The sequence below is a fragment of the Nelumbo lutea genome, chromosome 3 (assembly GCF_056320005.1).
Source record: "Nelumbo lutea isolate HS-2025 chromosome 3, American lotus-T2T, whole genome shotgun sequence".
NCBI classification, from domain to species: domain Eukaryota; kingdom Viridiplantae; phylum Streptophyta; class Magnoliopsida; order Proteales; family Nelumbonaceae; genus Nelumbo; species Nelumbo lutea.
This window is the reverse complement of record NC_142686.1, coordinates 102,080,979-102,106,759: the sequence shown is the minus strand read 5'-3', so window position 1 is coordinate 102,106,759 and position 25,781 is coordinate 102,080,979. Positions and strand designations below refer to the sequence as shown.

Below are 25,781 nucleotides of genomic sequence, written 5' to 3'. Positions count from 1 at the left end.
TAAACGTTGGAATCTCCACTGAATATTATTTTAATATAAAAATTGAACATCTCCAATGAAAGCAATCCAAATTTTGGAGAATGCCACTGTGTGCAATCCAAATTCTGATATTTTTTCTAATGAAATTAACTTTGGTTTACATAAGGCTAATAGGAAATATTTTTTGAGAGAGATTTAGGGCCTGATCTTGTAGGTCAAGAATTTCGATTTTTGACATGGTAAATCTGTTGGCCATTTTATTTAAATTCGAGTTGAGTCGGAGAACATCTATATTTTTTTTGAAACTTTAAAATCATTTATGATTAGATGATAAGACCCAATGGTAAAACAAATGATGAGCTTTGGAATTTTAATAAGCTAGTATAAAAGCACGTGTTATGTAGTATTTGGATTCGAGTTTTATGACATGCAGAGAAACCTAGGCAAATTTCTGCTTTATATGGTACTAGAAATTATAGATTTTGGTTGAATGTGTAGTAGAATTTGAATTTAATTCAAAAAATATGTTAGAGAAGAGTTCAATCATAGCAATTGATTGAACATCTAAAAGAAAGAATCTTCTTCTAAAGTGAAAAATAATATCGAAGGCCTCCTTTGACACAACCTAAATTTAATAGGTCGTAAGGGAATTAATTAAGTGCAAACAACAGGTGGGACTTGAGTGCCGGTAAGGGTGGGCTTGGTATTTGCACATGTACAAGTCGCCGCTCCTCCGCTAAAAGCCAAGTTGATATCTCCGATCTCCACGTTCTCACAAGGCAAAGCTGGGCTACAAAAGATTTTTACAGCTTCTTGTGTTGATGAGGTGCCCTTAATGCCTGCAATTTTGATATTGCTAAGCTTAACACGTGATGGTGCCTACACAGGAAAAATAGAAAGAAATGTTAATATATATTACACTAGCTTGATCTTCATGTTCAAGATACTACGTACTAAGATGGTTTCTTATTTATGTATAGGTATAGTCAAAATACAAGTGCATAAAGAAATTACCTGGCTACATCCACCGTATGGGCAGTATGCTTGATCAATGATAACTGGATTACCAACATCGTTCATCACTATATTCTCGAAAGAGATATCAGAGGCACTTCCGGGTTTAGAGTCGGGCCATGATTTAATCCTTACACCATTATCTGTTTTCGTCAAAGTGCAGTCGCTTATATGCACTCCAACCACAGGTCCTTCATTGTCATATTTTCCCAAGCTACCAATACTAAGGCCATGCCCTGGTCCACATGTTACCTTGCTGACAGTTATGTCTTTGTTACCGTCACTCACTGATACACAATCATCGCCTGTGCCAATTGTTGTATCCAAAATTTTCACTCCGGTTGATCTTCCAATGTGGATGCCATCGGTGTTAATACTAGTACCCGGTGCCGTGATTGTAACGTGTTGAATAGTCAAATTGTTTGCACTCAAGATCATGATGTGAATCATCTTACTATTCAATGAGGTTATGTCATGGACCACACCGTTATTGACGAAGTTGAGTCTTAAATTCTGTTATTTGTTCATAAAATGAAGGTAAATTTTAGTATTGTGCATGCCATCTACAAACCAAAGCCTAGGCCATTTTATTATTTAGAAAGTATAGTCCATAATTCTAGTACTTGATGTTTTGAAGAAACTCACTGCTGGCATTTGAGGGCATTTTGAATTTTTGGAACACTCATTGCTTTCCCAAGCCTTTTGTCCTTGACCATCCAAGGTTCCACCTCCAAAGACCGTCAGGTCATCGACATGATCAAAAAGAAGCCAACTTTCGGAGTCCATGGCTGCTGGATCAGCAGGAGCTTGAACTATCCCTTCAAGCTGAAAGTTCATTTGTGCTTGCTTGCAAGGACCTGCCAAATTTACTAAATTCATTGTATACGTCCCTTTGGGAATCAAAACTGTAGCTGCCCCTGTTGCTGCACATGCTGCTTTCCAAGCGTCCATCACAGCCTGATCAAACAGATGCCAAAAAGATACTTTGTGTTATAGAAAGAAAACTCATAAGCAACCTAATGAATGGAAATTCTTAGAGTAAATCAATACAAATCATTAGATATATTAAGATGGTTTAGACCATTGTTATTTCTGATAAAATCTTAACCTGGGTGATGTCTCCACCGTCTTTTCCACCATATGCAGTGATATCGAAGACTCCATTCTGGGCCTCTACAACATACACCAAAAAGAATAATACAAGTATCGTTTGAAGTTTCAAATTGGAATCCATTTTTTTCTTCTCTTCTTGTCCTCTGCTTCCTTCCTAAGCTGTGATGCTGAATTAAAATTCCATCCCTATTTGGGAGAACTTATACTTTAACATAATAAGGAAATCTCCTGGATTTACCACTCTTTTCTAAGATAGACAACCGTGAGAAGCGGTAAATGTTTTGCACATCCAACCACATGTCATGAGTCAAATGTTTATGCTCTTAGCCGTTAATTTATTTTAATAAATTCCAAGGTACCAAGGGAGACATGATACACACCTTCCATTCTTCTATGGATCATTAATTTGTCTCTAACATATATACATAGATTTAAATAGGAATGCCAACAATCCATAAACAATTCTCAAAATCAAATAAATTTTATATCGTAATGTGTCCAGACCTTAGTCGCCAAATTGTTGACAATCAAATTTTGAAATCGAGTCTTCATTGGGCCATACTAGAAAAACCTTAAAACAATTTCCAAATATTGTAGTGGAAATATTCCTTATTTTTACCAAGTTGCCCGTTAAACAAAAGTAGAAAAGTTCAAATAGGAGGAGAGAGATTTGCCCAAAGACCATCAGAAGTCACATTATTAAATTTAACTGGGAAGAGGGCAAATTTTGACTATTTTAAGGCAAAAAATACCTCTTAAATGATGCCCTTAAGGCATCAAACTATAGAGTTATCACACCCCCCAACTTAAACATTGCTAGTCCCTTAGCAATGCAACCTTAAAATTACATTGAGTATAGAGATTATTCCCATTACAAGATCATCCCTGACAAAATTATCCAAGTATCCTGATTCTAGAATTCTCAAACTTTGTATAAATCGGTATTGGGTTTAAGGTGTAAAACTGTCTTTCTTTGAATATTACAAAATCTTGGCTTAAAAATCTTATATACCCTTCCATTTGCAAACTGTCTCGATAAGCTGAGATTGATTTTTGAAAGCAAGCAGGTATTGTTCTCATTATTTCTGAAAGTAGATTTCTACCCCTGAACTTGATACGTACACTTACTTTTATTGCTACCTTCTACCGTTTGACTAGAATCGTGACACTTGCCTTATGTGAAGAGACCCGGTTACTAAGTGTTAGGTAAGTGCTTTTGTCATTTCCTTTTCCGTTTGATGCGAATCTCGACATTTAACTTAGGTGAAGAGACCCAGTTACTAAGTCTAGGGTGTCCATTGACCCTTTTTTCTTGAAACATTATTCAAGGTAATCCACTGTCTGTAACAATTTGAAGATTTTTTATCTAATTTCTCAATCTTTCTCTTTTTATCTTGATAAGGACAAACTTAGGAGCATATTCAAATTTCTAAACGGTTTCGACAATATTCAAATAAGACCAATTTTCACTCCTATCACTTGCTACCAATTTCTACGAAATTCACTATTCTTTTATCAATTTCCTCAACTTTTTTTGTTTGAGAAATTCTTTTAATGAAAAGAATTTTTAAATATTTTAGTGAAATTTTTAGTTCTGTATTTCTAAAGGCTTAGTTTCAATTTTTTTTTTCTCAAATTTTCTCTCTCTCTTTCCTCACCCCCCAACTTAAGTGCCATTGTCCCTAATGACATGACTAGAATGATACGAAGGGACTTGGATCAAAGGGAACAATCAAGAGGATTTTCCCAAGGGGTTCAAGGGTTGCCAATTGGTCTCAAATCAAGAAAAGAAAAACTCCAATCCTAAAATAAAAAGAAAACTATGTTGGGTTGCCTCCCAACCATTGCTAAGTTTAACGTCTTTTGACAGACGCAACTGGATCACTCAGACTAAAGTTGTCAACTCCTTTTATGTATTGTTTAAGACTTTAACCATTATCCTTGAACATGGTTCCATTCTTGGGATCTACTACATAATATTGGGCTACCTCTCCTTCTCTTCTCAGCCTTAGGATTTGTGCAGAGCCCCAAGTACCTTGAGTGGTGTTTAATTGACTTTGGTCCCAAACATGTTAATTGTCATTTCAACAAATCTTAATATGAATGTCACCTTACACTTTCTAGGATGTCAGAGATTGTAATTTATTCTTGTGGGTGCTTTTTAGGGATAATGTGTATCACACAATGGGAAGTGTTACCATGAAAGGGGACAAGTCATAGTGCTCGAGAAGCACGCTCTGGTACCCCACCTTTCGCTATTCCGTCCTGTAGAATTAAAGAGAAACAAGAATTAAACTGAGATAACGGATCAAATAATAAACTAAAAATGCAAAAATAATGAAACAGATCCGGATAAAGCAAATAAAAAATTTTCTGCATTGCTTCCCTAGCAACGACACCAAAAACTTGGTGTGTCCAAAAGCGCATCGTTAAACACTCTAGAACACTACTTTAAACATTTATAATTTTTTCGTTTCTCATAGCAACTATAAACGTAGTAAATGGTGAGAATGGGTCATTTCCGTAGGGAAGTGAGGGAAAAATTATTACAAACCTTAATACGGGTAAAAGAATGCAAAGGGAAATTGCAGAATCACAAAACTTTCATTAATTAAATTGGAATTAAATAAAAATGGAGTTCGAACATTGCTGAAAATAAAATAAATAACAACAATAAATAAACAACAGAAATTAAAAAGAAGAAATCCACAATTCGATCAGAGGTAGCAGTCTCTGGATCTCGCCAGTGACCCTCGAACTTCTCGAGCTAAGCCTTTCGTCTTACCTGGCCAAATTTCAAATCTACAGAAAATAAATAAAATACAAATTGATGCTAATAAAAGTAAAATTTGCAGGAAGAAAAAATGAACTGGAAATTAAAGAATAGAATGTTAAATCTAATACTAAAGAAAAAATGGTTGGGATTCAAATCTAGAGGTGGCAATAGTGGTGTTGGCAAACTGCAAGTAGGAACCCCTCCTCTTGTCTGGGCGTCATCCTCTTCCTCTACCCTTGAAATTCTCAAGATCAACCTTCCTTCTTACTTAGGGGTGAATTGACCAACCCTTTTTACAGGGCCCCTGGGGTCTTTTTTATAGAGAATGGTGGTCACAACTGAGAATAGAGAGAAAGAGGGGGCAACAACTGGGTTTTAGCAAAAATATGGGTGCCCTAGGGTTTAGAATGAAGGGTTAGGATGGTTCTAGGGTGATTCTAAGGATAAGAAGAAAAGGAGAATACACCCAATATTATGTAAGGCTGAGATTTAATGGCTAAAGGCTGAATGGTCAACATTAGATGTTGGGTGGCTCCTAGGGTTAGAATACTAAAAAGAGAGTGCCCTAGAATGGATGGTGGAGATTAGAAGGGATGGAAGGTAAGGATTTAGCAGTTAGGAGTGGCTAGGGTTTGTTAAGAGTGAAAAGATTGGGTTAAAAGATGCCCTATGGTTTGCTAAGGCATGGGGAGCATGCTAATACAGAAGGAGGGGCACTAAACTGGGTTTAGCAGCTAGGAGTTGCCCTCCTGCTTTCAGTTTTTCACAAAACACCCCCTCTCTCAGGACTTCACACTAGCTTCCCAAAAATTACAATTCAGCCATGAAACCTTCCCAATTTTGCATAGAATTTGCATAGAGACCCTCAGAGGTCACAACATCGAATTTAACTAGGAAAATGGCATAATTTGACTATTCTAAGGCCGAAAATACCCATAAATTGATGACCTTAAGGCATCAAAATGCAGAGTTATTAGCCCACACCATGTGTACATTCATTTCCTCTTTTTGTACAAAAACCTCCTCCTCTAACTGAACGGGGTTCTGGTTGGTCAAGCATACTTCTCTGCTCCTGTCATGTAATTTAACATAAAGTCAATGTGTAGAAAATAAATTATTAGACATAATAGTTCATATGGTATGTTGATACATGAGTTTACCTCCTGGGTTCTACTACTAGTATTGGGTGAAGGACCATAGCAGTTGCTTCTATTAAGCTTAGTGACACCTTATATGGTGCACCAAACTGTCTTATGTTCAAGGAGCATGGCAGACCTGCTTCATCTTCTTCTATTCTCCTATTCAGTGGAGGTTGAACTATCCTTCCCATGACTGTTGGCAGTCTAACTAGATGTTGATCTATAGGTTGTGAGTATTTTTGTTTGGGAAGAGCCTGAACAAAGTGGCTCTAGACTCTTCCATAAGTAGCCTTATGGAGGGCTACATCACATAACTCCTTGATTGATCCCTTGTATAGGTCAAAACTACTAGTGCATGAGCACGGGTGGTGTTGGCAAAAGCGCGTCGTTAAATGCTCTAGAACAACAGTTTAAACATTTACAATTTTTATCATTTCTCAAACAAGTAAATGTCTGAGAATGGGTCTTATGCACAGGGAAGCAAGTGAAAAATTAATATATACTTAGATCTGAACAAGAGAAAGCAATCGGGAGTGGCAGAAAATAAGGAAATAAAATCTATTATTGCTGAAATTAATTGTTTTGAATTTAAACAAGACAGTCAATAAAAATCAAAATTTAATAAAATATGGGAATCAACAAAGGAAATAAAAGAAATAAATAAATAAATGATTCAGAATCCAAATCCAATAGTGGTAGCTGCGGATCAGCCAAACAGATTGCAGAAACCCTTCCTGACAAGAACCAAGCATCCATCCTTTTCTACAAGCATTGAACCCCTCGAGACACCTTAGCCTTGAACCAAATGAATTCAGATCAACAAAAACAGAGAAACAAACAAGAATTAAATCTAAAAGATTGAAGAAATGAAAATAACAGAAAAGAAAATAAAGAAAAGAAAAGAATGGTTGAACGGATCTTGTGGCGGTAGTTGTAGAATGGTTGAACAACTTGTAGGAACCCTTCCTGACAAGATCTGGGCATCCTCCCCTTCTACAACCCTTTAGCTTCTCAAGAAACCTTAGCCTTGTTAACTGGGTGAATTGACCAACCCCTTCTCTAGGGCCCCTGGGGTCCTTTTTATAGAGAAGGGTGGATATAATTGAAATTAGAGAGAAAGAGGGGGGCGGTAGCTAGGTTTTTATAGAAATATGGGTGCCCTAGGGTTTAGAAAGGAGGGTTAGGATTGTTCTAAGGTGATCATAAGGTTGAGAAGAGAAGAAGAGGTAGTCCAATATTTATGTAGGGCTGAGATTTAATGACTAAAAGTTGAATGGTGAAGATTAGAAGTTAGGTGGCTCCCTAGTGTTAGAATGCTAAATGGAGAGTGCCCTATAATGGACGGTGGAGATTAAAAGAGATGGAAGGTGAGGATTTAGTAGTTAGGGTTGGCTAGGGTTTGTTAAGAGTGAAAAGAATTGGTTAAAAGGTGCCCTAGGGTTTTCTAAGGCGTGGGAGGCATGTTAATACAATTGGAGGGGTGCCAAATTAGGTTTAACAGCTAGGAGGCGCCCTCCTGCTTTGAGTTTTTCACAAAAACACCCCTCTCTCAGCTGGACTTTACACCATCTTCCCAAAATCTGCATTTCAACCATGAAAATTTCCCAGTTTTGCATAGAATTTGCACAGAGACCCTCAGAGATCACAACATTGAAATTAACTAGGAAAATGATACAATTTGACTACTTTAAGGCTGAAAATACCCTTGAATTGATGCTCTTAAGGCGTCAAAATGCGGAGTTATCACACCCCCAACTTATCCATTGCTAGTCCCTTAGCAATGCAACCTTAAAATTACATTGATCATAGAGATCCTTCCCATCTCAAGATCATCCCTAATAGAATTAGTCAAGCACCCTGATTCTAGAATTCTCAAACACTGTATAGATCGGCTTTGGGCTTAAGGGGTAAAACTGTCTTACTTTGAATATTATAGAAAATTTACCCTTCCATTTGCAGACTATCTTGATAAGCTGAGATTGATTTTTAAAATCAGACATGTATTCTTCTTATCATTTCTAATAGTTGATTTCTAATAACTGATTTTTAAAATCAGACATGTATGCATCAGTCATTGATAGAAACGAACATCTTAAGATTACTAGGATGTGGTTCAGTTCCTCAATTGGGGTTATGTATGGGACGATAAAATCCACTAGGAAGTGACAACCCTCTACCCTGACAATGATGACACTCGCCAATCCTGAACCTGTCATGAATGGACGGAAGCATATTTATACTGACCCCTAGATCCAATAAGGCCCGATCGAAGGTGATTCCAGTGATGACACAACTTATGAGAGGAGCACTAAGGTCTTTCATTTTTTGGGGAAAGTGGTTTAGGAGAGTTGCACTAACATCTTCCAAGAGCATTATTCTTTGTAGGGCTGATCATAGCTCCATCATTTGAGTACACAGCTGTTTTAAAAACTTGGCATAGGCCAGGACATATTGGATCGTGTCCAGGAGAGGAAAATTAATTTGGACTTCCCTGCTCTCCTCGTTGCAACTCTCTTTCTTCTTTCGCACCAGCCCGACTATGAGTGTAGTTGGAAAGGGAACTATAGGTTGGTTCACTAAAGGTTCTTCTTTTGAAATTTCCTTTCCTTCTTCTTCTTCCCCCAACTTAGGGTTTTCTGCTCCTTTTCTTCTTCATTAACTCTCCTTTTCTCACATGGGTCCTCTAACATCCTCCCACTCCTTAAGGTTGTAACAGCTTTGGCATTTTCAGGTTGAGGGTTTTAGGAGGTGGTTGAATTTGTTGTGGAGGAAAACCTGATGGATTATTTCTATGAGTCACAATAGGGTGACTCAGTATTCACCCTACTTCTCTCTTCACCTTGGCTTCGGCTAGCCGTCCTATTTGGCTTTTTAATCTATCGATGGACTACTACTGATTTAGGATCAGCTACTAAAGCTTCATGTGTTGGTCATCTACTATACGAGTCTGAGGAAGTTGAGGATAAGCCCATAACAGTTGGGTCGGTTGGTTCCTAGGATACATCTCCTGGAATTAGGTCTGTCCTTGTGGCCTCTGAAATTGCTAGGCCATGGAGTTAGATAAATGGTACTATTGGAACTATGTGTAGGTTTGACATGGTTGACTTGGTTGATTCACAGGGTAATCATTGTAATCCCAGTGGGTTTGGCTTTCAGACCATTAAGAGTCCACATCTTGTAGGGGGTTTCTTGGGCTTGGGCCCTATAAGTGAAGTTGGGCTGATTTTCCCACCTTGGGCTATATGGACTAAAGAGTGGGTTAGCATTGGGTTGGAAAAATCTATTGGTCGCATGTACTTGGTTTTGACTGACTGATTGACGTGGGCCTACCACAAGGCACTAGCTAACATGATGGGTCGGGCTTGCACAGATGGAACATGATGGATTAGCTAACAAGGTTGGGTATGGGCCACTTTGTTGACGATATGCAAGGACTTGGTCAATTCTGTGGGCCATCCCATTAATCCTATCCAGTTGTCGAGACACATGGTTCCAATCTATTTGTGGCTCAGGTTGGAAGTAGTTTCTCATTCCACAAACTCCGGCCATTGAATTCATTTTGTTTTAACCCCCTTTTTTTGAAATTTGAAATTTAAATTTTGAATTTCCCTTTCAAATTTAAATTTTAAAATTTAAATTCTACAATTTAAACTCAAATTTGAATTTTTTATTTTTCTATTTGAAGTTTGAAATTTAAATTCAAATTTAGATTTTGAAATTTAAATTCATAATATTTAAATTCAAATTTGATTTTTTTAAAACATTTATAATTTTTACAATTTATCAAACAATTACTTGTTAGAAAGTTATACCCTTAGCTCCAATCAGATTGATGTATCTTTTGACATTTATTGTAAATGAATAAAGTACATAATTGATTCATGTCATTGTGTTATGTTTCTGTGTAATACCCTTAAACTAGACACTTATGAGACTCATGTTAGTTTAGAATCTTCATAGTCATTGGATAGATCTGGGGAGATTTATCCTGCCAAGGCTGACATTGATGTGTCTCCAAGTTGGTTGGGGTGGCTTGTCTCAATTGCCAATGTGAGACCTAAGGTACATGCAGTGTGGATTTTTATGGAAACCCTGAATCAGACCAAATTCCAGTATTGTCCAAGACCTTGGAGATAGATGGGCAAAACTAGAATGTTACACCTGACCCCTAGACTTTATTATGGTACTGCACTACGTGTCGGATTGGGCTATCTTTGATATGCCAATCAATGAGATCCTTAGAGGAGGTTAAAACCTGGGTATGTTGGGACAGCCCGAGAATTCATTTGAGTGGGTGATCATAGTGACAAGATCAGCCCCTTTGTTAGACAAAGTGAATGATCGGGGAATGCACTCTCTCTGATGGAAACCTAAACTGCTAGTAATTGATTTCAAACGTTGAAATTTATTTTACAAAATATATTTATATAGAGATATACATATATATTATGATTTCAAAATATTTGCAAAAGGTTTTAATTCCCGGGATCCATATGAGTAGAGAGTGCAACACTGTTCCTTGGGTTTTCATAAGGTGGCTAGACCTAAGGACCATTTAGTGTAAATGTTGGGCCCATTAAGAGCCCATGGTGATGTACTCCGGGGTTCACTGTCTCCTATAGTGAATTCGGCCACACCTTGTAACAAAGGCTGGGCTGAACCAATGTGCCTGATGTGTATATCAATGTTTGGGTCCCATGCCATACAAAGAGAGCCAACTGGGTAGCAGGTTAAGGAGTAAGTCAACACATAAGCATAATGGGGCTAAAGCCCAATTCGAATTGTCTTAAATTGTTAATTAAAAGGAGACAAGATCTGAATTATAATCTGATTTGGATTAGTTAAATGGATAAAATATGTCTTATCCATTTAAGAGACCAAATCCAAATATCAGATTTGGATTAAGAAACTCTCTCCTAATTAGATTAGGAGGCTAATCCAAAGAAGACTATAAATAGGGGCAAAATCTAATTTATAATCTGATTAGGACTAGTTGAAAGGATAAGATAAGTCTTATCCATTTAAGAGTCCAGATCCAAATATCAAATTTGGATCAAGAAACTCTCTCCTAATTAGATTAGGAGGCTGATCCAAAAAAGACTATAAATAGGGGGCAAATTCCTTGGTTTTAACATACAACAACCTGTAGAATTCTCTCATATTCTTGCCATCCCTACCTAGTTCAATCTCCTCTTGTGAAATTGATCAAGAAAGGTTATTGATATTGTTTCTTGGTTGAAGAAACAATCTAAAGTCATGCTCACCAGCCTCTATTCAGTTCTTGCTGAAGAGCCATCCTACTGATCCTGCTTTATCTCACATTGTGTCGTATTTAGTGGAAGCAGGTTTTGGCCTTCTCCTTTGACGTGAACACGTTCATTGGGAGTTACTGCTACTTTGTATCAGATATATCTCTCTCCTCTCTTTTGGTTTCATATCTGGTCCTGTTCTGGGTTCAAGATTGATTCTCGAAAATGCAGTTTTCTAAAATAGGGAATGCGATTACCAAATGGGAGAGAGAAATTTTTGAAATTTCCCCCAACCTTCCTACAGGGTTTGGCCATCCATATGATGGATCTCTCATCCCTTCATTACTAACATAGTAAATGGGTAAGAACAGGTCATATCCATAGGGAAGCAAGTGAAAAATTAATATATACTTAGATCTGGACAAGATAATGCAATCGGGAATGGCAAAAAATACGAAAATAAAATCTATTATAACTGAAATTAAATGTTTCAAATTTAAACAAGACAATAAATAAAAATCATAATTTAATAAAGTAAGGGAATCAACAAAGGAAATAAAAGAAATAAATAAAAAAATTATCTAGAATCCAGATCCGATGGCGGTAGTTGCAGATCGGCCAAACAGATTGCAGAAAACCCTCATTACAAGAACTAGGCATCAGTCATTTCTACAACCCTTGAACCCCTCAAGACACCTTAGCCTTGAACCAAATGAATTCAGATCAGCAAAACAGAGAAGCGAACAAGAATTAAATGTAAAACATTACAAAAATAAAAATAACAAGAATGAAAATAAAGAAAAGAAAAGAATGGTTGATCAGATCCAATGGCGGTAGTTGTAGAATGATTGAACAGCTTGCAGGAACCCCTCATGATAAGATCTGGGCGTTCTCCCCTTCTACAACCCTTGAACTCCTCAAGAAACCTTAGCCATGCTAACTGGGTGAATTTACCAACCCCTTCTCCAGGGCCCTTGGGGTCCTTTTTATAGAGAAGGGTGGATATAACTGAAATTAGAGAGAAAGATGGGGGCGGTAGTTGTGTTTTTGCAGAAATATGGGTGCCCTAGGGTTTAGAAAGGAGGGTTAAGGTTGTTCTAAGGTGATCCTAAGGATGAGAAAAGAAGGAGAGGCAGCCCAATATTATGTAGTAGATCCCAAGAATGGAACCATGTTCAAGGATAATGGTTAAAGTCTTAAACAATACATAAAATGAGTTGACAACTTTAGTCTGAGTGATCCAGTTGCGTCTGTCAGAAGACGTTAAACTTAGCAATGGTTGGGAGGCAACCCAACATAGTTTTCTTTTTATTTTAGGATTGGAGTTTTTCTTTTCTTGATTTGAGACCAATTGGCAACCCTTGAACCCCTTGGGAAAATCCTCTTGATCGTTCCCTTTGATCCAAGTCCCTTCGTATCATTCTAGTCATGTCATTAGGGATAATGGCACTTAAGTTGGGGGGTGAGGAAAGAGAGAGAGAAAATTTGAGAAAAAAAAATTGAAGCTAAGCCTTTAGAAATACACAACTAAAAACTTCACTAAAATATTTAAAAATTCTTTTCATTAAAAGAATTTCTCAAACAAAAAAAGTTGAGGAAATTGATAAAAGAATAGTGAATTTCGTAGAAATTGGTAGCAAGTGATAGGAGTGAAAATTGGTCTTATTTGAATATTGTCGAAACCGTTTAGAAATTTGAATATGCACCTAAGTTTGTCCTTATCAAGATAAAAAGAGAAAGATTGAGAAATTAGATAAAAATTCTTCAAATTGTTACAGATAGTGGATTACCTTGAATAATGTTTCAAGAAAAAAGGGTCAATGGACACCCTAGACTTAATAACTGGGTCTCTTCACCTAAGTTAAGTGTCGAGATTCGCATCAAACGGAAAAGGAAATGACAAAAGCACTTACCTAACACTTAGTAACCGGGTCTCTTCACATAAGGCAAGTGTCAAGATTCTCGTCAAACGGTGGAAGGTAGCAATAAAAGTAAGTATACGTATCAAGTTCAGGGGTAGAAATCCACTTTCAGAAATAATGAGAACAATACCTGCTTGCTTTCAAAAATCAATCTCAGCTTATCGAGACAGTTTGCAAATGGAAGGGTATATAAGATTTTTAAGCCAAGATTTTGTAATATTCAAAGAAAGACAGTTTTACACCTTAAACCCAATACCGATTTATACAAAGTTTGAGAATTCTAGAATCAGGATACTTGGCTAATTTTGTTAGGGATGATCTTGTAATGGGAATAATCTCTATACTCAATGTAATTTTAAGGTTGCATTGCTAAGGGACTAGCAATGTTTAAGTTGGGGGGTGTGATAACTCTATAGTTTGATGCCTTAAGGGCATCATTTAAGAGGTATTTTTTGCCTTAAAATAGTCAAAATGTGCCATCTTCCCAGTTAAATTCAATAATGTGACTTCTGAGGGTCTTTGGGCAAATCTCTCTCCTCCTATTTGAACTTTTCTATTTTTGTTTAACGGGCAACTTGGTAAAAATAAGGAATATTTCCACTACAATATTTGGAAATTGTTTTAAGGTTTTTCTAGTATGGCCCAATGAAGACTCGATTTCAAAATAAACACAACAAATGCAACTAATTACAATGCATGAACAAGTATTTCCATTATGCAATTCAGCAATATAACATAAAAGAATAAAATAAACTAATCAAGAGAAACAATTAAAATGATAGAAAGAAAGAAATCCTAACACATTCACAACTAGCAATGATAATTTAACAATTAAATAGATCTATATGATGAATGCTCTTGAATATGAAACCCTAAAAGTTGGAATGCAAAAATTATTTTTATTTTTATTTTTATTTTTATTTATTTTTTTTATATTTTCTTATTTATATATATTTTTTATTTTTTTAGTTTTTAAATTTTTTGGAAATTTTAAATTCTAAATTTAAATTTTGAAATTTGAAATTCAAATTCTTATTTGAATTTAAATTTAAATTTAAATCCAAACTCATATTTGAATTTAAATTCAAATTCAAAATTTAAACTGATAGTCGAAAATTTAAACAATTAATTATAACAATCAGAAAATGAAAGAAAATTAAATAGGGCAACAATTAATTATAACAATAAGAAAATGAAAGAAAATAATTATGCTAAAAAGATTAACAACTACCAAAATAAATTCTAATAAGAAAATTTCTATTCTAAAAATTAAACCGAAAATAAAATAAACAAAAGAAAATTATGCGTCTATAAATAAAATAGAATAAAATAAATATTTTTTGAAATAAAAGAAAAACAAAACCTAATAAGTTAGAAATTCGAGCAAAAAATTAAAATAAAGAAAGAAAAATAGATCTAGAAACAAAATTGAAGAGAAAAAAATAATACTAAAAAAAATTAGATCTAGGAAAAACATAATTAGAAATTCGAAAATCACTATTCAACTGATAAAAAAGAGTTCAAAACTAAATATAAAAAAATAAAAAGTAAAATGGAGCGACTACACCTAAAACCCAATCCAATTTCTCTTTTCTTCTCTTCCGTCTCGTAGTCCCGCAATGCTCTGGTATCGCACCTTTCGGTATTTTGTCTTGCAGAATCAAAGAGAAACAAGAATTAAACGGAGATAACAAATCAAATAATTAAATGAAAATAAAAAACATAATCGAACAGATTCGAATAAAGCAAATAAAAATTTTCTCCATTGCTACCCGGGCAACGGTGCCAAAAACTTAGTGTTAGCGAAAGCGAGTCGTTAAACAATCTGCAACACCAATTTAAATATTTATAATTTTTACTGTTTCTCAAACAACTATTTGTTAGATAGTTATGCCCTTATCTCCTATCAAATTGACGTATCTTTTAACATTTATTGTAAATGAATAAAGTACATAATTGATTCATGTCATTGTGGTGTGTTTCTATGTAATACCCTTAAACTAAACACTTATGAGACTCGTGTTAGTTTAGAATTTAGGAAGATTTATCCTGTCAAGGCTGACATTGATGTGCCGCCAAGTTGGTTGCGGTGTCTTGTCTAAGCTACCTGGGTGATATTTGAGGTATATGCAGTGTGGGTTTTTCTTGAAACCCTGAACCAAACCAAATTCTAGTATTGTCCTGGACTTTGGAGATAGATGGGAAAAACTGGAATGTTACACCTAATCCCTAGACTCGATTGTGGTACAACACTAAGTGTCGGATTTGGCTGTCTTTGATATGCCAATCAGGGAGATCCTTAGAGGGGGTCAAAACTGGGGTATGGTGGGACAGTTTGAGATTTCACTTGTGTGGGTGATCATAGTGATAGGATCAGCCCCTTTGACAAACAAAGTGAATGATTGGGGAATGCACTCTCTCTGATGGAAATCTAAACTACTAGAAGTTGATTTCAACTGTTGAGATTTGTTTTGCAAAATATATTTATATAGAGATATACATATATATATTATGGTTTCAAAATGTTTGCAAAATTGTTCCTTGTAGCCGAGGGAAACGTCCTCTCTTGTCGGACAGTGCTTGATCATTATGGGCTGAGATGTTATGTGTAAGAACATTGAGGGTAATACCTGATGGGATAATCTTGCATCTGCCCACAGTCCTTGGGTTTTCATAAGTTGGTTGGACCCAAGGACCATTTAGTGTAAATGTTGGGCCCATTAAGATGCCATGGCGATGGACTCAGGGGTTCACTATCTCCTACAGTGAATTTGGCCAGACCTTGTAACAAAGGCTGGGTTGAACCCATGTAGCTGATGTGTAGATCAATGTTTGGGTCCCATGCCATACAAAGGGAGCCAACTGGGCAGCAGGTTAAGGGTTAAGTGAGCACATAAGCTTAATGGGCCTAAAGCCGAATTCGAACTAGGGTTAAATTGTTAATTAAAAAGAGGCAAGTCTTGATTTATAATCTGATTAGGATTAGCTGAAAGGATGAGATAAGTCTTATACATTTAAGAGTCTAGATCTAAATATCAGATTTGGATAAAAAAACTCTCTCCTAATTTGATTAGAAGGCTGATCCAAAGAAGACAATAAAGAGGAGGTAAAATCTAATCTATAATCTGATTAGGATTAGCTGAAAGGATAAAATAAGTCTTATCTATTTAATAGTCCAAACCCAAATATCATATTTGGATCAAGAAACTCTCTCCTAATTAGGTTAGGAGGCTGATCCAAAGCAGAAGATAAATAGGGGGCGAATTCCTCTGTTTTAACATATAGCAACCTTCCAAATTCTCTCCTATTCTTTCCATTCCTACCCAGTTCAATCTCCTCTTGTGGATATTATCAAAAAAGGTTCTTGATATTGTTTAATGGTTGAAGAAACACTTTGTAGTCATGCTCACCAGCCCCTATTCGATTCTAGTTGAAGAATCCTGGTTCTTGCTGAAGAGCCATCCTACTGATCCTGCTTCATTTCACATTGTGTCATATTCAATGGAAGCGGGTTTTGGCCTTCTCCTTGGGTGTGAACATTTTCATTGGGAGTTACTACTACTTTGTATCAGGTATATTCCTCTCCTCTCTTTTGGTTTTAGATCTGGTATGGTTTTGGGTTCAAAATTGATTCTTGAAAATGTAGTTTTCTAAAATAGGGAATGCGATTCACAGATGGAAAAGAGAGAATTTTTGAAAATTTGCCCAACCTTCCTATAGGGTTCATCCATCCATATGACAGATCTCTCATCCCTTCACTACTAACATAGTAAATGGGTGAGAACGGGTTATATCCACAGGGAAGCAAGTGAAAAATTAATATATACTTAGATCTGAACAAGAGAATGTAATCGGGAATGGCAGAAAATATGAAAATAAAATCTTTTATTGCTGAAATTAAATGTTTCAAATTTAAACAAGACAATAATTAAAAATCAAAATTTAATAAAGTATGGGAATCAACAAAGGAAATAAAAGAAATAAATAAGAAATGATCCTGAATCCGGATCCGGTGGCGGTAGCTATAGATCGGCCAAACAGATTGCAGAAACCCCTCTTGACAAGAACTGGGTGTCCGTCCTTCGTACAACCCTCGAACCCCTTGAGACACCTTAGCCTTAAACCGAATGAATTTAGATCAGCAAAACACAGAAACATACAAGAATTAAATCTAAAAGATTGCAGAAATAAAAATAACAGAAAAGTAAATAGAGAAAAGAAAAGAATGGTTGATCAGATCTAGTGGCGGTAGTTGTAGAATGGTTGAACAGCTTGCAGGAACCCCTCCTAACAAGATTTGAGCATCCTCCCCTTCTAGAACCCTTGAATTCCTCAAGAAACCTTAGCCTTGTTAAGTGGGTGAATTGACCAATCCCTTCTCCAGGGCCCCGGGGATCCTTTTTATAGAGAATGGAAGATATAACTGGAATTAGAGAGAAAGAGAGAGAGATGGTAGTTGGGTTTTTGCAGAAATATGAGTGCCCTAGGGTTTAGAAAGGAGGTTTAGGAAAGGTTATCCTAAGGCTGAGAAGAGAAGGAGAGGTAGCCCAATATTATGTAGGGCTGAGATTTATGGCTAAAGGTTGAATGGTGAAGATTAGAAGTTAGGTGCCCCCTAGGGTTAAAATGCTAAAAAGAGAGTGTCCAAGAATGGACGATGGAGATTGGATGGAAGGTAAGGATTTAGTAGTTAGGGGCGGCTAAGGTTTGTTATGAGTGAAAAGAATGGGTTAAAATGTGCCCTAGGGTTTGTTAAGGCGTGGGGAGCATGCTAATACAGTAGGAGGTGCGCCAAACTGGGCTTAATAGCTAGGAGGCCCCTTCTTGCTTTCAATTTTTCACAAAAACACCCCCTCTCTCAACTGGACTTCACACCAGCTTCCCAAAATCTACATTTCAGCAATGAAAACTTCCTAGTTTTGAACAAAGACCCTCAGAGGCCACACCATTAAAATTAACTAGAAAAATGACACAATTTGACTACACTAAGGCCGAAAATACCCCTGAATTGATGCCCTTAAGGCATCAAACTGTAGAGTTATCAACGGGGGATGCCACTAATGTAGCAGACCCTACATGTGCATTGTCAACGGGGGATGCCATTATTTGTTATGCCATCTAACTTAACAATAGTCAAACCCATGCTTGGACCAAGTCTCTAGGGGACTTAACAAAGCCAATCATATGCATCCTTCGATATGTTCTTGACAACTTCCATATGAATGGTCCCCCCACAAGAAAAAAAGTCATAGTGAATTGTTTAGAAAGAAAAAGCATATTGCGTACATTGTTGAAAACCTTGCTGATGGAAGATTCTGAGCAAAACAGTCATTTCAAAAATGCCTCGGGTGATGGAAGATTTTGAGAAAACTAGTCATTTAAAATTGTTCTTCCAATAGAGCTTGATAGCTATAAAAATATAACCCTAGCAAGTGCACTAGTTATCAAGTAGTAAAAAATATTGTTCCCACGGGGATTTAACAAAATAAGTATTAGAACCACAATCTTCCCTAATTATCTGGACAACTGAATTTCAGAATTGAGCAAGAACTATTGAAAATAAAAACTAGAAAAAAAAAATAAAAACAAGGGTGATCACTAATCGAATATGCAAATGATGAAATCGCTAGGACTTTTGGTCCACCTAACCAATGTAATGAATATTGATGGGTCTGATTATCCAAGACTAATTATCATTCCCATAAGCTGAGATTTTTCCAAATTTATTTAATATTATCTCTCGAGATATACTAAACCTACGCCCATCAGGTAACCCTTCGATCTCTCGAGTAGAGCTCTCAAGATGGAAGTGCATTAAGTCCCAGAAAACCATTAAATTCAAATGAATCATGTATATATATCTCTATATACCATTCAGTTCACACTTTGAATTATTCGGTCAATTATATGAATTCCTCTCTCAATTCATTCACATAACTCACATCAATTAAGAGGTGGCCAAGCTCTTAATTGCATTAAGCACAATAATTCATAGACTATATGAAAATCACAATCTTGGATAAATCAAGAAGATAAAAATATATTCATTAACATGGTTAGGCTTTCCATAGCCCTAGCAAGAAACAAATCAGTTCATAATAGAAGAATTAAAGCAAACAAAGGGAAAGAAAGAACTCTTGAATTCACCCATGGTGCTGAGATCTCTTCTTCTTGGAGACAGAATAATTAGGGATAAAAATATGATAAATTCTATTCTCATCAAATCCTTCACACTTAAAACTCTTGCCCATCCTCGGGCAAGACAAAACTCAAGCCAGAAATAAAGCTAGAAAAAACTAACTTTCCTACCGATTTTTAAACTAAACTCTCCTTCCTCTTTCTCCACAAATATTCTAGGTTAACTATTGCAAACCATTAAATCAACACAACCATGTTATACTCAACTCATCTATGGAGTGAGTGCATTTTATGCTCCATCCTACAATTGAATTGCTTGGTTGGTAGGTGCATCTTATGCTCCATCCTACCAATTGTAGCAATGGTAAAACAACTACCCCATTTACTTAAACCTGAATTTAGGACTAGCTTAACTGGAAATGGCTTTAGATAAGTCACGTACTCCTTGAGCATACCTCATTACTAGGTTCACAAAAGTTTTCATAGAACATTGTTTTAATTGATTTCTAAAGAGTTGAGGTTTTGATTTTTTTTTTGTATGAATCATAAAAAAAATGACCTAAATCAAAAAAATTCTAACCTAAATCCAAAATCCAAAATCCAAAATCCCCTCCCCCACACTTAAAACTTACATTGTCCTCAATGTGAGGTTAAATGTAATGAAATGGCAGCAAAACTAAACTAGAAATGTAAAAAAGAAAAAGGAAAAAAAAAACAAACTTCCCTATCATGAATCAGATCCTCTAACTCTCGTGGTTTCAGCTTTTGGTGTGCTCACCTTCCATCCATCATGGGTGGGATTAAATATAGAATAGGGGCCTGCAAAACAGAGGGTAACGATCTCTTTATAGAAATCGACAACATAATATAATGAGCATTACCTTGTCCTTCTTGACTGTCCTCCAAATAGTTCAGAACCTTCTTAACTTCCTCATTCAAGTTATCTTTCAAAACTCTTTCAGGGTAAGGGAGAGGAAGTTTAATAGCATCTAAAATCAGTTTAGGTGTACTCCCAATGATCTCTTTTTGTAGATTGGCCACATCAACTTCCTTATCATCCTTTTGGGTCTCACCAATTGTCTTCCCGCTTCCTAAAGCTGTGGCACTTACTTGCTCTTTTGCATTCTTCTCCGTATTGCTGGGCAGCCATTCCTCTTTTCTTTCTAACAACATATGCACAATCTACCCCACTTGAACTTCTAAGTTCTTAATCGATGCTTCATGGCTTTGGAACCTTGCTTTAGTGGCATTAATGAACTTAGAGATCATTTCCTCCAGATTGTTCTTTTTTTCTTGAGGGGGCGACTGTGGTTGGAAACCCATGGGTGCCTTTTGCTGATTGTTACTCCATGAAAAGTTCAGGTGATTCCTTCACCCTGGGTTGTATGTTTTGGAGTATGGGTTGAAGTTTGACCTGCCAGCATGAGAGATAAAATTAGCATTCTCATGGGAAATAAAAGGACTATTTAATTGACAATCAAAATTAGTATGTCCTATTTGACCACACAAATCGCATGAGATTCTAGATGGTGTATTCATCGCTGCAATACTAAAATTATCTAGTCTCATATTTAGGTTGGCAATTTGTGCAGATAGGGATGCAAAGGAATCAATGTGGTGTACTCCCCTCTAATTGGTTCGATCATTGCTCCATTGGTAGTTATTTGACACCATCTCCTCTATTAGGTCATAGGCTTCCTCTGGTGTTCTTCTCATGATAGTGCCACCTGCGGCTGCATCAATAATAGATTGATTAGGGGGGGTAAAGCCATTATAAAAGGTCTGATTTTGATACTAAACTGGTATTCCATGGTGAGGATACTCCTTAAGCATCTCTTTAAATAAAGAAGGGTTCTTTCTATTTCAGGATCGAATCTTGCTAGTCCTTCTCTTCTAGTGTGTGTCATGCACTAATAAATCTGAACCAGCAAGAATTCGAACAAATAAACAAAAATAAAAATAATAACAGAAATAAAAAGAAAATAATAACAGAAATAAAATGTCCAAATTAATCAAGGTTAACAAATTTTAATATTATTTTAGGATTAAATCCCCGGCAACGCGCCAAAAATTTGATAGCTATAAAAATATAACCCTAGCAAGTGCACTATTTATCAAGTAGTATAAAATATCGTTCCCATGGGGATTTAACAAAATAAGTATTAGAACCACAATCTTCCCTAATTATCTGGACAAATGAATTTCAGAATTGAGCAAGAATTATTGAAAATAAAAACTATAAAAAGAAAATAAAAACAAGGGTGATCACTAATCGAATATGCAAATGATAAAATTGCTAGGACTTTTGGTCCACCTAACCAATGTAATGAATATTGATGGGTCTGATTATCCAAGACATTATTATACCCATAAGCTGAGATTTTTCCAAATTTATTTAATATTCTCTCTCGAGATATACTAAACCTACACCCATCAGGTAACCCTTTGATCTCTCGAGTAGAGCTCTCAAGATAGAAGTGCATTAAGTCCCAGAAAACCATTAAATTTAGATGAATCATGTATATATGTCTCTATATACCATTCAGTTCACACTATGAATTATTCTATCAATTATGTGAATTCCTCTCTCAATTCATCACATAACTCACATCAATTAAGAGATGGCCAAGCTCTTAATTGCATTAAGCATAATAATTCATAGACTATATGGAAATCACAATCTTGGATAAATCAAGAAGACAAAAATATATTCATTAACATGGTTAGGCTTTCCATAGCCCTAGCAAGAAACAAATCAGTTCATAATAGAAGAATTAAAGCAAACAAAGGGAAAAAAGAACTCTTGAATTCACCCATGGTGTTGAGATCTCCTCCTCTTGCCGCCACTTTCTTCTTGAGATTTCTTGAATTCTTGAACCTTTCTTGAACACTTATTGACTGATTGCTCTTGCTTGTTGATTCAAATCCGAAATTGAGTGATTTAGTGATGCCTAAACCTGGTCCTTCCCCTCTTTTATATAGCTTAAGGAGAGGGGGTGGTCTCCTACTTCCTCTTGAAGTTTATCTTACAAGAATAGAAAGTCCTATTCTAATCTACTCTTATCTCTTTATCTAATGAACTCAATCATTTTATCTTTCTAAGATTACACCAAGAATTTAGATCTGCAAGGACTCTTCTCAGTTTCTTGTTCTTGGATTTGTATTAGACCTCCTCTGCAAATTGGGCTGCTGCTAGGCTTTTCTACAAGTTGGGCTTCAGCTGCGGATTGGGCCTTCATATGAAATTTCGCCGACTTCGGGCCCATATTTGACTTCAATGCAGGCCAAATCAGTAAAAGCTAAAAATAAAAAAGTTGTGGCTTTTTCTCTTATCTTTCCAGTGGGTCTTGAATCGGCTCAATCAAAGTTCGGGTACGCAAGTTAGGCCTAGATTACTGAACGGTGCCAAAACTGTGAAAAATCATCCGATTTGTCTTTCTTTGCTCCTAATGCTTTCTTTCATGCCCCGAACAGAAATATGAGTCCAATTAGGTGCTAATTCAATATAAAAGACAGAATAATTGGAGATAAAAATATGATAAATTCTACTCACATCAATCATTTCATCCAGATTGTTCTTTTTTTCTTGTGGGGGCGGTTGTGGTTAGAAACCCATAGGTGCCTTTTGCTGATTGTTACTCCATGAGAAGTTTGGGTGATTCCTCCACCCTGGGTTGTATGTGTTTGAATATGAGTTGTAGTTTGTCCTGCCAGCATGAGAGATAAAATTGGCATTCTCATGGGAAATAAAAGGATTATTGATGAGAGTAGAATTTATCATATTTTTATCCCCAATTATTCTATCTTTTATACTAAATTAGCATCTAATTGGATTTATATCTCTTGTATTTTGGTCCAGGGTATGAAAGAAGGCATCAAGAGCAAAGAAAGACAAATCGGATGATTTTTCACGATTTCGACATCGTTCAGTGATCTGGACCTAACTCGCGTCTCCGAACTCCGAATGGACTGATTCAAGATCCATGGAAAGATAAGAGAAAAAGCCACAACTTTCATGTTTTGGCTTTCGCAGATTCAGCCTGCATCAAAGTCTAATCTGGGCCCAAAATCGGGGAAATTTTGTAGGAAGGCCCAATCCGCAGCTGAAGCCCAACTCGCAGAAAAGCCTGCCTGAAGCCCAATTCGCGGAGGAGGTTTATTACGAATCCAAGAACAAGAAACTAAGAAGAATCCTTCTAGATCTAAATTTTTGATGTAATCTTAGAGTAAAAAAGGGATTGAGTTCAAGAGATAAAGAGATAATGTTAGAATTAGGATAGGACTTTCTATTCTTGTAAGATAAACTTCAAGAGGAAGTAGGAGACCACCCCCTCCCCTTCAATCTATATAAAGGAGGGGGTGGACCAGCTAAGGGCATCACTTGATCACTGAATCATTCAATCATTCAACTTCTGATTTGAATCAAGAAGCAAGGAGCTATCAGTCAAGAAGGGTTTAAGAAAGGTTCAAGAATTCAAGAAACTTCAAGAAGAAGAGATCTCAGCACCATGGGAGAATTCAAGAGTTCTTTCTTCCCTTTGTTCATTTTAATTCTTCCATCATGAACTGATTGTTTCTTGCTAGGGCTATGGAAAGCCTAATCATGTTAATGAATATATTTTTATTTTCTTGATTTATCCAAGATTATGATTTCCATATAGTCTATGAATTATTGTGCTTAATGCAATTAAGAGCTTGGCCACCTCTTAATTGATTTGGGTTATGTGAATGAATTGAGAGAGGAATTCACATAATTGACAGAATAATTCATAGTGTGAATTGAATGGTATATAGAGATATATATACATGATTCATCTGAATTTAATGGTTTTCTTGGACTTAATGCACTTCCATCTTGAGAGTTCTACTTGAGAGATCGAAGGGTTACCTGATGGGAGTAGGTTTAGTATATCTCGAGAGAAAATATTAAATAAATTGGAGAAAATCTTAGCTTATGGGAATAACAATTAGTCTTGGATAATTGGACCCATCAATATTCATTGCATTCGTTAGGTGGACCAAAAGCCCTAGCGATCCCATCCTTTGTAGATTCGATTAGTGATCACCTTCGATTTTACTTATGCTAGTTTTTATTTTCAGTAGATCTTGCTCAAATCTGAAATTTGATTGTCCAGATAATTAGGGAAGACGGTGGTTCTAATGCTTATTTTGTAAATCCCCGTGGAAACGATATTTTTTATACTACTTGATAATTAGTGCACTTGCTAGGGTTATATTTATAGCTATCAAGTTTTTGGTGCCGCTATCGGGGATTTAATCCTAAAATAATATTAGAATTTGTTAACCTTGATTAATTTGGACCTTTTATTTCTTTTATTATTATTATTATATTTTCCTTTTATTTATTTCTATTTTTGTTATTATTTTTATTTTTATTTGTTTGTTCGAAATTTTATGTTTTTTTTTTGTTGGTTTAGATTTACTAGTGCATGACACGCACTTGACAGGAAGGGTTAGCTGAATTCGATCCATAAATTGAAAGGACCCTTTGCTTGTTGTAAAGGGCCAACATAGGAAAATCAAGAGAAGAGGTTGTTATTTGCAAACCAACCATAGAGATTGAAGGAGAGATGGTAGAAGGAAATCGCATCCTCTTGGATTATGCTTGTCCAAACATTGATGGGGTGACATCCAGCATTTGCAAGCCTACCATCCATGCCAATAATTTTGAAATAAAACCTGCAATAATTCAAATGATCCAAACTAGTATTCAGTTTAGTGGGTTACCAAGTGATAACTCTAATGCACACATCGTTAACTTCCTTGAAATATGTGATACATTTAAACACAATGGAGTTAGTGATGATGCAATTAGGCTAAGATTATTTCCTTTTTCATTGCGTGATAAGATAAAGATTGGCTCAACTCACTCCCTACAAGAAGCATCACCACTTGGAATGATTTAACCCAGAAAATTTTGACTAAATATTTCCCACCCTCCAAAACAGCAAAATTAATTAATGATATTACCACTTTTGCTCGATTTGAGAAGGAGTCCCTGTATGAAGCATGGGAAAGATTCAAGAAGATGCTTAGGAGGTGTCCTCACCATGGGATACCAATTTGGTGACAAATACAAACTTTTTATAATGGTATCACCCCCTCTAATCGATCCATTATTGATGCAGCCGCAGGTGGTACAATCATGAGAAAAACTCCTGAGAAAGCATATGACTTAGTGGAGGAGATGGCATCAAACAACTACTAGTGGAGCAATGATCGAACCAATCAGAAGGGAGTACACCACATTGATTCCTTTGCATCCTTATCTGTGCAAATAGCCAATTTAAATAAAAGACTGGATAATTTTAGTATTGCAGCCATTAATACAACACCTAGCATCTCATGCGATTTATGTGGACAAATAGGACATGCCAATTCTGATTGTCAATTAAATAGTCCTTTTATTTCCCATGAGAATGCTAATTTT

General features: G+C 36.1%; 1 protein-coding gene across 1 annotated transcript; it reads right to left on the bottom strand.

Moving 5' to 3' along the window:
* Window positions 1–459: 459 nt before the first annotated feature.
* Window positions 460–2,323, bottom strand: LOC148867237 (exopolygalacturonase-like). Its single transcript, XM_088977798.1, has 4 exons — window positions 2,102–2,323; window positions 1,639–1,950; window positions 994–1,506; window positions 460–858 (listed from the first exon to the last, which is right to left on the bottom strand). The coding sequence occupies exons 1-4, from the start codon at window positions 2,225–2,227 to the stop codon at window positions 634–636; spliced, it is 1,176 nt and encodes a 391-aa protein (XP_088833924.1). The 5' UTR covers window positions 2,228–2,323; the 3' UTR covers window positions 460–633.
* Between the last annotated feature and the right edge of the window lie 23,458 nt (window positions 2,324–25,781).

Bases quoted from the DNA above. Each gene is read 5' to 3' on its own strand.
- LOC148867237 (XM_088977798.1), bottom strand. From the start codon at position 2,227: ATGGATTCCAATTTGAAACTTCAAACGATACTTGTATTATTCTTTTTG. The intron at 1,951-2,101 runs GTTAAGATTTTA...CTGTTTGATCAG, and splicing joins ACGGTGGAGACATCACCCAG to GCTGTGATGGACGCTTGGAA. The intron at 1,507-1,638 runs GTGAGTTTCTTC...AACAAATAACAG, and splicing joins AATGCCCTCAAATGCCAGCA to AATTTAAGACTCAACTTCGT.